General features: G+C 46.9%; 1 protein-coding gene across 3 annotated transcripts in view; it reads right to left on the bottom strand.

Moving 5' to 3' along the window:
- GGT5 (gamma-glutamyltransferase 5) overlaps positions 1-13,493 on the bottom strand; it is a 35,919-nt gene that overhangs the window by 3,101 nt on the left and 19,325 nt on the right. For all 3 annotated transcript variants that reach the window (XM_021412518.1, XM_021412520.1, XM_021412517.1), the window contains 9 exons: positions 7,917-8,047; positions 6,419-6,505; positions 5,504-5,693; positions 4,775-4,932; positions 4,197-4,346; positions 3,580-3,713; positions 2,708-2,910; positions 2,163-2,254; positions 1,360-1,469 (listed from right to left, as the gene is read on the bottom strand). In XM_021412518.1, the coding sequence (XP_021268193.1) occupies positions 1,360-1,469; positions 2,163-2,254; positions 2,708-2,910; positions 3,580-3,713; positions 4,197-4,346; positions 4,775-4,932; positions 5,504-5,693; positions 6,419-6,505; positions 7,917-8,047 (1,255 nt within the window). The remainder of the gene's footprint in view (positions 1-1,359; positions 1,470-2,162; positions 2,255-2,707; positions 2,911-3,579; positions 3,714-4,196; positions 4,347-4,774; positions 4,933-5,503; positions 5,694-6,418; positions 6,506-7,916; positions 8,048-13,493) is intronic.

Here is a 13,493-nt window from a genome sequence, read left to right as displayed (position 1 = left end):
TTCTAACGCATCTTTCACTATCATTATCTCCACCCTGAAGAATCCTACTCTGTTTTAATCACTACTGCTCTAAGGCTGTCTCATATCCCTTCCTCATAGCTGTGGTTCATTTAGATGTAGTGCAGTTCCACCAGTGTCCACTGGCACCTCACAAAAGCTGCTTTTCTAGATTGCCTGTGAATACGTTGTACTGTATAATACCCATCTCAGATCTTTACTGGACATCACTAGTGAGCTTCCTCCCTGAGAAAACAGATCATTTTCTTTCCTTCTCTGCTTTTACAGTCATTTAAACATTCACTGGCGTATGAAAGCCTTCACTCTTAGTAGTGCCAGTTCAAGTGGAGAAAGTTATAGTAATTTGTAATGTATTACCTTGTTTTACAGAAGCTACATTGACTTTCTCAATGCATTACAGCTGTTTGTCTATCAGTTCTATTCTTTGATGTAGTTTGTACCATTTTTTCCATTACTTATTAGTTTTTTTCTCTAGAATTCTTTCTAAGGCTTGGCTCACAGTTCCCATCTTTTATCCTCTGGTACTGAAGCAGACTGATGGGAGATTACATTTCAGATACTTGTATAATTTGTTTCTGATTCTGCTGCTGTGCTTATTTATTTGTCCTGTCACTTGTACTGACTCTGGTTGTCCAGAAATAAAGTCTTAGGTTGGAATCCTTCCTATTTTGCTTCATCTGGAAACAAGCAAAGAAAACTTTTATTTCCTGACGTTTGTTAGACTTCATGCTTCAGCACACCTTTTTTCTTTAAGATTTGTTACTCTCCGTATATGCGTGGAGGTGGCTTACTGTTGTTAATGTTTGTTTCCATCAGGTAACTTAATGGTTTGGCTTAGGGGCCACGAGGTTTTGGGCAATGCTTTTCTTCCTAGGAACTCCCTTAACTTGCTATTTAATTCTTCCAGCTTCTTCCCTTTCAAAAAAGAATTGAGGGAGTCAGCTAGCACTTGCTCTAACCTCTAACCTGCAGCCTTTAAAGACTTCTAAACTGAAAGAACCAAGGAGTCAAAGCCCAAGAAGAGCTGAGTAGAAAGAGCAGGTGGGGACTGACTATGCTGGAAGTCTGGGTGGGCTGAAAGAGCTGGCAACTGCTGTGGGTTCTTCTACCTCCTCCATTCCTATTCCCTCTTGGCAGAATTACAATTCAAAAGAGCTGAAGCAAGCCTTACCACAGAAAAGCTAAAAGCAAGAAGGTGAGGATGGACCGAGTTTGTAGCAGGCCCTCTTCACTGCATTCCTCTTAGCAGTACTAACAGCAGCTAACGTTTCTTTTGTTCAGCTTTGCGTGTGCTCAGCCTGCTTGGTGCAAAGTGTTTCTGTGCAGTATCTGTTCACTCACCATCGCAGTAGCACTGATAATCCAGGCCCCACCTGCTCCTCCAATCACCAGTGTGTCCCCCGACTTGGAGATGAGGATAGAAGGCACCATTGCTGAGGGTGGCCTCTCTCCTAGGGCAAAGGCAGAAAGTATTATACCTCCCATGTGTCTGCTAAGGGCATGAGGACACACAGATTTATTTACCTCAGTTTTGCACTCCTCATGGAGAACCAACCTGCTGCTCATTCCTCAAGAAGCCCAAGTTTTCCAGAAAACTAGATGTCTTGTGCTGAGACCTCATCTCACAAGAAACTGGCCCCTTACAGTAGAGGCTAAATAGGAAGCATTTCTTGGTGCAGGACAGAGCACCATGCAAATTATCAAGACTTGCTGCAGGTTATTCAACCCAGATAAGGAACAGTTAGCTGCCATTATCCTGCCATTGGGGTGCTGATATCCTCTTTCTTGGCAAACCCAAGGCAGCTTGCATCAGGGACAGCTTATTTCACAAACCAGTGTGAAGTATTTTCCTCACTACTTTCTTCCCTATCCATTCATCATTAGCTTCTGCATTTTTTTCTTTACATCTCTGATTTCCCTTGTCAGAAACCAAAGCTTCTGTGTTTCCATGTAAGTGCCTATGTGAGCAGACACAGACACCCTACAGGACTTTATCCTCTCTTAGTCTGAAATAAACTTACTCTCATCTAGACTTCAGAAAGTAAAGATTACCTACAGTTTGTAGACAGTCCCTGCCCATTTGTACATAGCCTGATTCTCCATCTTCCGGCCTTGTGTTCTATTTTGAAGTTGAGAATGCTCACCTGGAAAAATACTTCTACTTGCTGTGCAGAAATCAGCAAGTTCGTTGTTCAAAATGATCCCAGTCTGGTTGGAATAAACGAAGGAGCCAAACCTGCAGGGAGGAGGAAAGCAGCCTTTCAGTAACCAGAGCTCTTCTGCAGTGGATGACATTAGCTTGACATGGCACCCTGCTGGGTTACCCCTGCCTTCTGCCAACCTGCAGCCACTCCAACCAAGGTTTCCAAAAGGTATTTGTTTTGCTGTGCTGGAGCCAGAAATAGGCTCTCTGTAACAAGATCATGTGGGGATTTGCTCAAACCACAGAACCTCAGTAGAGCTCAGGAAGTCGTTACATGTTCGTGAATGGTGGTGTTCCTTTGGGCTGATTCTCAAAGGCCTTTGCTATCACATGGAAAAAAGCATTCACAAGCAAGAGAGTGCCTAAATCACTGAAAACTAAAGTGTTTGTCATTTTTTTTCATTTATGGTAAACAGCCCTTGCACACACCCTCTAAGGCTGATACCAGGCCTATGTTACTGAAATACCAACCCCTTGGCTACTCACGGATAGTTGATGGTGCTGGTGGCGGACACAGCACTGCCATCTGCAGCGAGCACAGAGATGTGGCTTGTGCCTTTACTTTCATAGTCGTGGCTGTTGATGGTCTTCCACAAGCTATAATGGTTGAGTGGGTGGTCACCACGGGCATCTATTTGGCTTCGGATACGCTCAGCAGTCTTGTCAGACAGCATGATTGCCACAAGTTCCTGTAATCACAGCAAGGACCTATACCATATGATTTCAGCAATAAAAGCAGGGGGAATTAAGGAAGAAGAGGGGGACATTCAAAGTGATGGCATTTGTTTTCCAAATAAACCATTCAACGTGGTGAGCCCTGCTTTCCTGGGAGTGGCTGAACATCTGCCTGCAGTAGGAAGGAGCAAATGAGTTCCTTGTTTTGCTTTGCTTGCATGCACAGGTTTTGCTTTACCTCATAAACTGTCTTTCCCTCAACCCATACGTTCTTGTACTTTTACCTTTCTGTCTCTTCCCCATCTCACCTGGGTAGAGCAGACAAGCAGCTGAGTGGTGCTGAGCTGCCTGCTGGGGTTAAAGCACAGCACTTGCCCAGCTGATCAACATTGTTCTTTACTAGCAGTTCTAATCGGTTTCTTTCCTTCTGCTGCTGCAAGGCAGGAGGGTATCAGTGCATCACTTAGTGCTGTAGCACTGTGCTGGCACGCAGGATAGCCTGGACAATAGGTAGCCTTCGTGAGGACTTAGCACATAGGCTAAAATGGGTTTGGGAGAATGCAGGTTTAAAAAAAAAAAGAAAAAAAAAACCACATGGACTCCCTTGTTTCTCCTTTATCAAGTAGTGTGGAAGAAGCTGCCAGTGTTGTTGGTGTGTGCTCCTGTGTACTACAGGAGCTTACCTTAACTTCAGAGAAGGCTGGGTCATCCATCTGGGGTTTTAGCATATTGCCAAACTTCAAGGCCTCTGCAATGACATGGTAGGTTTCTCCCTTTTCCTTTGGTGTCGCCAGTGATGCTTCACGGAATTTATACTCTAAAGAGGAGGATGGATTCATTCGGTTAATGGACCCACTGTCCATTAATTTTTCTTGAAGAATTTTATAAAATTTTTAAAGGAGCTCCTTTCCCCACTCCACAGAAGAGAATCATAGAATTATTAAGGTTGGAAAAGACCACTAAGGTCATGCAAGTCCAACCATCAGCAGCATGCCCACTAAACCATGTCCCTCAGTGCCACTTCTACACGCTTCTTGAACACCTCCAGGGACAGCGACTCCACTAGTTCCATGAGCAGCCTGTTCCAATACTGTGACCACTCTTTCAGAGAAAACATTTTCCTGATGCTGAAACACTGTAAGAATGAGCCAGTTCCTCATCCTGCTGCACAGCACAGCCGTACTCCTGCTTTGGAGCCCACTCTGGCTCACCAAGACCCTTTCTGCCAGTTAATTTTCTATTGCTCTAGATCAATTCTCTTTGCAAGCCTCTTGCAGCACATTTTCTCTTAGCAATTTACCTTCCAATATCTTGAGGATGAACAGGAGCACAGCACCTCCCATGGGTGGAGGAGGAGAAAACACCGTAGTGTCATTGTTCAGGGTAATGTTCAGAGCTGAAGATACTTGTGCTTTGTATGCCTTTAGGTCCTCCATTGTGATAACAGACCCTTCAACAAAAAAAGCAGGACAGCTGTCATTAGCACGTTAACATACACTTCTAGTAGGTGCTATTGGCTGGGCACATCAGAGCCTTGGTAAGGTTTCTGAAGAGCCATTTCTGTACACTGAATTTCTTCCAACAAGCACAACAGAGTCTTCCTGTGCCCCCATCTAACACCAAACCCTAGGACTTTATAAAGCCTAAGGGAACTGAAAAGCCAGTACATGAGTGCTATGGACAAATGCCAGAGCAGTGGCTGGCTCTCATCTCTGCTTCTGAGCTTAGGTTACAAGAATGGGGGAAAGGTGTTCACCCTGTATCACCCCAAGTGATGAGTGAATGGCATATGTTGGCTATCCCCAGGTACCTCCACACTGTCAGCCAGTTGCTGGGAAGAAGCTTGCCTACTGGCATTAAAATATTACTGTTACCTACCAGCTTTCCTAATGTCTTCCACCAGGGCCTTTCCTATCTGTCCCTCATAAAACGCTGTAGCTCCATTTTCTGCCAAAGTTTTCAGCGTCTGCTGCAGTGCTGGCCACCTGAAGGTCTCTCCACGTGTCAAAAGCCTTTGACCATCACATATCAATGGGCTGTTAAAGAAGAACATCCATCATATTACAGAATGTGCTTATTCTGTTCCCAGTGCCAGATCCCCTTTCCTACTTGATGAGCCGATTTGGTTTCTGTGTCATATACTTTCCAAGCCAGTGCTATATTGCAGGCTACACAGAGAAAAGTTCTCAGCCAACTGCTATCCACAGCACCAAGCACATTTTCCCATAGACAGAGTTTCCTCCAAGGGACCTAATGCTTTGACCCTGGCTCAGACCAGCGTGGCTTTCCTGAATAAGTGCCTGCTGTAGGGCCCTGCGATCAGAGGACAGTTTCCACACAGATGGAGGCAGGCTACACCCATCCAGCTCCTCAGGAGCAGATTTGCTTAGCAAAAAGTTTTGCTGTGCCAAGCCACTCTGAACTAAAAAAAAAAAAAAGTTGCTGACAGTAAAAGATTTCCAAAACAAACATTTCTGTTATTCTCTCCCCCTCCATAACAAGCACTTACTGAGCAGCAGCTGCAGCAGCCTGTGCTATATGTTAGCAGAATGGTCTGAGCTGAGGGAGCAGTGTTCCTTGCACTTCAGTTTAATTTGTGGGTCTTACCACAGGCTTCGTCCCACTTGGGAGAAGTTTCGGTGATTGATTATTTTGTCCATAACTGGGGAAACAACAAGTGGGTCTGAAAGGAGCTTGATGGTTGGTTCAAACAGGGATTTCCATGGCAAGCGGCCATGTCGCTTATGGGCTTCTTCATACCCACGAATTTCCCCTGGTACAGCAATCCATCGGGAACCTGAAAAACAGAACAGCAGCGTTACACTTGGTAAGTCACTGGCCTGAGGCTTACAACTCTCTGAAAGCACTCAAGTATGGATTTGTAGAGGCAGAACTAGGTCCTCTAAAAGCAGGCTTGCTTTTTACTTCTTTTCACTGTACAATTGTTTCTTCCAGTACCGAATAGGAAGGGCAGAGGTGCATGGTGAAAGCACAAAAGGTGACGGACATGTTGCAGCAAAGGAGACTGCAGCCAGGCAGAAGGGAAAACACGTTCATGCAGAGCATGGTCAAACACTGAAACTGGGGTCAAGTAAGGCTGTGAAACTTTCCATCCTCAAAGAAGATAAAAAATGTGACAGGACAAGGCCCCGAGCAGCCTGCTCTAGTTCTGATGTTACCCTGCTTCAAGCAGGAGTTGCAGCAGAGACCTCCAACCAGATTCATTCGTGATTCCTTTCCTGCTCTCCTTCCAAGGGCAAGAAAATCTCCTCCAGGAACAAAGACACTCCCCAAAACAACATGTGCTAGGGAAGGAGAATGGATACAGCAAGAAACATGGAGTGATCCAAGACGTGCTGCCAGCTGGTAAGAGCAAATGGACGTGGAGTGACCACAAGTGGCAGTGAGGTGACAAAGAGATAGACAGCTAAGCAGATCTGAAGCTCAGCAATTCAGGCAAATAGTAAGGCCCCCAGTTCCTCCACCTTGACTTCTGTGCACCACACACTCTGAGGTCCTTACCGATGGGTAAAGGAGCACAGCCAGACAACAGATTCTGAGGAACTTCTTGGGGAACTGTTTCACGGGCATTGATCACCTCGACTGTTCCTAGAAAAGAGAAGGAGAAAACGCATGACAGTCTCTTCCAAAAGGCAGGTGAACATCAAACAGCAAGTAAGCCCAGCAGACTGAGCAGTGCCTGCCTAGAGGCAATAAAGGTGCAGGGACAAGACCAGCGTGCATCTGTATCCAAGCAGCTGGGATATGCTACTGCGCATCTGATGCAGCTTCCTGCATTTCCTCTGCGGGTGGGATGTGTCAGAGACAAAACCTGGGTCTCATGCTACTTGATTGGCCATTTTCCAAGTGATGGCGAGGCAAGGCCGTCATGTTTGTATCGTGTTTGTAACATCTATGTATTAGGAAACTTGAAAAGAAAAAAGAAAACAGTCATGCTCTAGTATTTCAGGTGTAGCCTAATTACTTCTCCTTATCTGCCTTCTATCTATCTTTTTCTATCGCAGGCCGCAGAGCTGTCTGTGTTGCAGGAGCCCATGGTGCTACTGTACCACACATGAGAGCCATGCATGGGGCTCTGCACAGCAAGATAATTTGGGTAGCAGAAGAGAAGGCTTGTTGGGAGGCTCTGCCAAAAGAGGGAAAAAATATAGGTGCTTTGCCAAATTACGCTATTGCTTAAGAAACAACTGAGAATTTCCAGACTTGCAACTCCACGATACTACTTGGAAAGGTTTTTAAAACTATGATATTGTTATTGTATCTGTTAACATCTATAAGCTCTGGGGGGTTTTGGTAGCCAAGGCAGTTAAAAAAAACCATTAAAAACATAAAAGCAGGAACACAGTAATGCAAGAGATCAAGCCAAACACAGAAGGACTTCCCAGCAGGCCCTGAAAATGGCTAAATTCAGATTTTTGAACAGAATACGCATCTCCTGGGGCAGGAGGTCTCAGCACCACTCTGGGGAGTCTGACCCACACCAGTGATAACGTGAGATGCTCCCCATGGCAGCAGCTGCTGCCTGAGCTGCTGCTGCTGCAGGACAAGCCTATTAAGTCCTACCCCAAGGGCTCTGCAAAAGCAGTGACAGCCCTGGGCTGCTACCCTCATTGCCAGCACATACACCTCGCTCCACTCCCAGCTGCTGCCGTGGCAGTGCTCCCTCCAAGTGGCAGCTCAGACAGGACCACTCAGATCAGTCAGATTTTTGACTTTGAAATATAACTTGGTATTGCTTGACAGGCCAAGGAGAGGCAAAGTCAGTTCATTTTACATTCAAACTCCTTCCCCACCACCTAACACACTGTCTGTGAACAACTGCACTCTTCAGCCCTGCTCTGTGTGTGGAAAGCTTTTGGGACAGCTCCTGTAATTAATGCTTCAGATTAAGAGCAAAAGTATATCCTGTGTGTTTTTGTATACAGCTTTTATAGAAAAGAAATTACTCTGAGTGAACTTGAAAGATTTTCACCATGGAGAGTGCAGGGCTGGCCCATACCTGTGCTTGCATTATAGACTGTAAATACAACTCCGCCACCCAGGCCTGAACTCTGAGGGTTCATCACAGATGTGCAGATCAAAGCAGCGATGGCGGCATCCACAGCTGAGCCTCCTCTTTTTAAGATGTCCCTGGAGTGGAAAGGGAATTAAAAAAGGAAAATGTTAAAATCCAGGAATGATGAAAGGGAGGAGCCCCGTGAAAATCACAGAGTGATTAAGGTTGGAAAAGAGCTCTAAGATCCTCTAGTCCAGCCATTCACCTACCACCAATACCGCCCACTAAACCATCTTCCTTAGTACCACTTCTACACTTGAACACTTCCAGGGACGGTGACTCAAAAACCTCCCTGGGCACCTCGTTCCAGTTCCTGATCACTCTTTTCAAGTAGAATTTTTTCCTAATATGCAACCCGAACCTCCCCTGGCTCAATTTGAGACAATTCCCTCTTGCCCCATCTCTGTTACTCAGGAGGAGAGGCTGACCCCCACCTCACCACAGCCTCCTTCCAGGGAGTTGCAGAGGGCCATGAGGCCTCCCCTGAGCCTCCTCTTCTCCGCACGGTGCTGGTCTTCCTCTGGGCAAGGAGCCTTGAGACAAAGGGAACTGCAGCCGCTCACAAATGCACTTGACAAAAAAGGACGGGAAGGAGCTCCCAGACACAGAGGAGGATGCTCACTACAGAGGGGAGATCGTCCACGTGCTGGGAGCCAAACAAATGATTTCTGATGCCTCACCTACCACTCCCATTAAAAAGGCATATGCTAGTCAACAGGCCAGAGATACGGAAGCAGGAATAATGGGTCCATGTGAAGCAAACTCCTGAGACTCACCGTCTCAGTTAGCATGAAATTCAAACCTTACTTCACTGTTTATGCAACGTGCCTTCCTGGGCTTCTGTAGTATCAGCACAAAAATCCCCCCACCACCCTCTTTTATCGTCAAATAATGGGAAAAAAAAGTACAAAAAAAACCCACACCAAGCAAGGAGAAGAAAAATAAATAAACCACAATGAAATGATTGTTACTACCTAGGTACAGCCACACCAAAAAACACAAGGGCATTAAGGCAGCCTCATGCCGTTGACAGCAGAGAATTTCTGCTGGAGAAACATGTCTCAACAAATTGTCCTTCGAGCACAGCCGTGACAAAGTCTTTCCCTTTCAGTGGAAACGTGGTGGTGGTGAAGCGGGATTTCCTCATGCAGCGTGCCACTGGCCAGCCCTGCTGTTTGTCTAGAAGGTTTCTGAGCAGTCAGCTTGGGGTATTGCTTAGAGAAGGCAAAGTCAGAATGGTAAGTGGAACAGTTCATTTACTGGAGTGTAACTGCTCCCAGAGGCCATGGCAGGAACACAGAGCACATAGAGGGACTGCTGTTTATTTCACATCCATTGTTGTCGTTTGGACCTGCTGGGGCTGATAACAGGATGCTACCCACAGATACACTGATTGCTTTCCTTGTTTAAGTGACCTTGGACCCGCTGCCTGCAAGGAAATGGTATGTGGACAACTGGGGAGAAATGAAACCACCGCAGGGAACCACGGGGCTTTCTGTTTGCAGCCCTGCACAGCCTTCAGCCTCCTAGCAGCAAGCTGCTCCCTGGCTGCTGCCCTGGGAGTGGTGACTGAGGCTCAGGGTTATGCCTGCAGGAGGCCTGGGAACATATTAGCAAGCTGGGAAAGGAGTGGAGAGAAGGACCACGACACTGACCCGGGACAGTGGTCCTCTGAGCCCACATACAAAGCCTAGTGCCAGGGAGAAGCGAAGTCCAGAGACAACTTACAGTGAAAAACAACTTTAAACGTAATGCAGTGCAATCAGATGTTAGCGAGGAAAATCAGACACGTTGCTGTCATTTTCCCAAAGCCTGAGAAGCATTCCCAGGTATGTAAGAGGTGGCACTCCTACGCTGTCTGTCACCCCGAGGCCCTCCTGTCTCTCTTTCTCACTATGTCTCCAGAAACACTTGAGCTTGGAGAAGCCCTCCCCAGTGAGGATCCCTGTCGGTTCTGTGTCACAGCTAGCTGCCTGCTGCAAAAGGTGAGCAGTTCCTCCTCCAAAAGGTGGCAACAATAAACATATTTAATGTTTGTACGCCTACGTGGCCTGTTTGCAGCTTCTGGATGGTGCTAAGATAATTTGGTGTTGCCAAATACTTGTTTATGCGTGAAAACACCCTCTAACTGCTGCTGATGCACTGCCATAAGTACAAGGCACACAAACCTGAGAGTTTCTTAACAAGAGCTTATGCACGCTCCCACCCTCCAACACTCCCAACTGAAAACAGAGCCAGAATAACACAAGTTACGACTCTGGCTCCCACTGAGATCAGGGAGGACAAAAGAGCAGGAAAGGTGCATCTGGCCGTTATGGTAACAGACCTCTCCTGGGAGCAGAGACCTGGGCTATGACTGCCATTGGTGAAAGAGACACAAAACCCCTAACAGCAGCAAGGAACAAGTGGGAGAAGAACATTCCATCAGTCGACTCAGCAGCACTGCCCCAGGCTAATTAAGTGCTTGTTTATGAGCTCTGAATGACTCCGTCCTGCCTTGCTACCTGACAGTTTTCAGACGGGTCACACCCACGACTGTGAGCGCCTCAGGAAGGCAGGAAAGACGGAGATAATCTCTGCCCTGTGCCTTGCGTGGTGGGGCCCTAATTCCTGGCTGAGACTTCTTGGTGTTACCACAATGGCAGAGCACAAATACCAGCAGCAGCCAACACACGGACACCTTTTCACAGGAAAACCCAGCGTGTTTTGCTTTGTCTTTGGTCACTACAACCCATTAAGCGCACTCGGCAATATAAACAAGACAACAAGAGAAAGAAAGGATTTCCATTTGTTCCGAAAGCGCTCTGCATTCCAAACTACTGCGGCAGCTGTTTGCCACTGTCACCTCTGGCAGCTAATACCACATCTAACAATATGCACTCAAACTTGTTTCTTGCTCCAGGGAAGGGGGGCTTCCCAGGTGCCTGCTGCCTTCCAGCGAGCAGCACAGGATGGACAATAAGGCTTCCCACCCACCTCCACAGTGCACAACATCTGAGAACATGTCAGATGGGATGGGTTACAGGATGCTGAGCATGGTTCTTTGCCAGCGTTTCTGTGGGGAACAAGGGTTAGGGAGAAGGAAAGCTGAGATTTCTCCCCCAGATTAGGCATTACATTGGTTCTTCAGAGCGTAGCAGGAAGCATGTCCAGCCCCAGGTCTCAAACATGCATACCTTGGGGGGCTCACCAACTACACTGATGTTGTTTCCAGGCCCTGGGGAGGTGGATGTCCCTGACATCCCAGCACTCCTGGGTCCCAGGACACGGGACAGATAAGGAAAAAGAAGCCTTACAGTCAGGCTTTTCGCTCAAGCTCAGAAGTCACTGATCCCAGCAAGGGTAAAACCAAATCCTCGTCACGGTTACTAATGACTTCCTTGGAGCTGCTTTACCCTTCTACCTCTGAGGCCTGATGTGTGTCCCCATGATCAGAACAGGGCCCAAGGCCCACAGCCACACTCTGCTATCTGCAGACTGGCTCCCAGTCTCGACAGCTTCCCACTCTCCCTCCAACCTATCTGAAAGACACAGAAAAACATTCTCTGATCCAGCCCTTGGAATATCACGCTCAGCTCCCCATGCCTGACTTCCTTGTCTGCATTCAGCCAGAGCTCTGCCACTTCCCTGGAAGTGATGTCTGGGGAATTCAGGGCCATTATATCTTCCTTGGCCAGTCAGACTGGCAGAGCACGCCCTGTTTTATTAGTTTACCTTCCTTCATTTGGATCACCACTACAAATATCTTAATTATAAGGCAAAACCGCAGAGAGAAATGTAACCCTACAAGCAAAGCAGTCTGGTACCTTATCAGGTTTCTCTGGAGACAACTTAGCCCTACAGCTGGAAAATTTGATAACAATATCCTTCCTGCCACTTAGTTTCAGGTTTAGGGTTTTGTCATTAACAGCGTTTCCTTAAAGTCAGGAGCAGAAATAGCGTTTCCTTATAGAAGAGGATGTTAACAATCAGGACTTGCTCCAGCAGCAGTGAAAGAGTGCATTACCCACGCAGGAAGGGTGAATAATGGCACTTCCTCACGCCCTCCTTGCCGCAAAGTCGAGCAGCGCTGGACTGAAGTCTGAAATTCTGCTCTGGGCTAGAAGGAGCTGATGCCATTTTAAACACACTTGAAATACTGGGGGTTTTAATTTTAATTTTTTTCCTCTTTAAGACCACCCGTTACATAGCAGCTGTCTGACTAAGATTTACCAGGAGCAAAAGCAACAGATGTCTCTGTAAAAAAAAAAAAAAAGTTACCAAACTGAGAACTGTTAAAATACAAGAATGGAAGGCAAATCCTTTGGGATATAAAGATTTTTCAGGAATGCTGCTGGGTCATCACTGAAAAGGGTTTTCGCAGCAGATCCTCTGCCTAGGACAGCTTCCCAGGAAACAAACATTTTTTTGCTTTTAAATTCTCACCCTCCCAGTGCCTTGTCCTCAGTGGGGGTCTTTGTTCCAGAGGAAGCCAGTTCCCAGGGTTTAATGCTGCGCTGCGCTGGAGACGTGAGATCTGAGGCAGCTGCTGGGCCAGGTCAGGTCAGCTCACCTCTCTGCAGCAGACCTCACTGCTGAGAACGAGCCCTTCTCCAAAATTTCTCCCTGGCTTCATGCTGGCTCTCGTGTCTGTCATTCGGGAAACGCATGGGTGCAGAGCAGCGGGTAGCAGAGTTCAAACAGCAGACTGGTAGGGAATAAAATGCTTCTTGCGCTGTTGATGGAAAAAAACTCCTCCGCTGCCAGGAGAGAACACGGGGTTGTGTACTGCTTGCTGCCAGGCAATCAGCTCCTGTCTTCTCATGGCTTCCTGACACGAGGACAAACTACTGAGGTGGACTTTGGTACCACATCCACATCCTAAAACCTTCCCTGTCTTCTCCTTCAGCCTCCCATCCCTCCTCACTAAAGTTCATTCAAGGGTAAGTTTTTGCCAGAGTAGGGCCTCTGACTGGGCCTGAGATGACGGACACTCATCAGTTGCTCAATATTTGCTTTCGGTCCCCAATTTCTAGCAGTAAAACCATCTGCAGCAAGAGATTCAATCTCATTCAGCACTGGAAATCAGGCGCCAATAGCTAAGAGCCAGTCTAGCACAGGACCTGCCAGCAAGGATGATGATGCTGGAGGGCTGCCGAGATTGCTGGCTTTCTGCAGGGAGCCAAAGAGTTGCACAAAAACTTCAGAAAGTTCAACCTCACACAACCCTAGCATACACAAACACTGTCTCCAGAGATGGGAAACTGAAGCCTGAAGATGACAGCTCAGCACAAGTTAAGAGAAAGTAGCAAGTGGGAGTTATGGATCCACTCCCCCTCTCTCCATTTGTAATAAGGAATTAGAGCTATGTGGTTCCCTCGCTGCGCCTTCCTTCACAGCTGAGCAATCGTGGAATTCAGAATTAGAAGCATCTTGAGATGTTTTCCCCAGCTCACCATCCCACTTATTAAAAGACACTACTGCTCTTAGCGCAAGACGTTTGGTTCAGTTATTCTCATTAAGTTCATTTAAGGCTCTGTT

The sequence above is a fragment of the Numida meleagris genome, chromosome 14 (genome assembly GCF_002078875.1).
Source record: "Numida meleagris isolate 19003 breed g44 Domestic line chromosome 14, NumMel1.0, whole genome shotgun sequence".
Classification (NCBI taxonomy): Eukaryota; Metazoa; Chordata; class Aves; order Galliformes; family Numididae; genus Numida; species Numida meleagris.
This window is presented reverse-complemented; position numbering and strand designations above follow the sequence as displayed.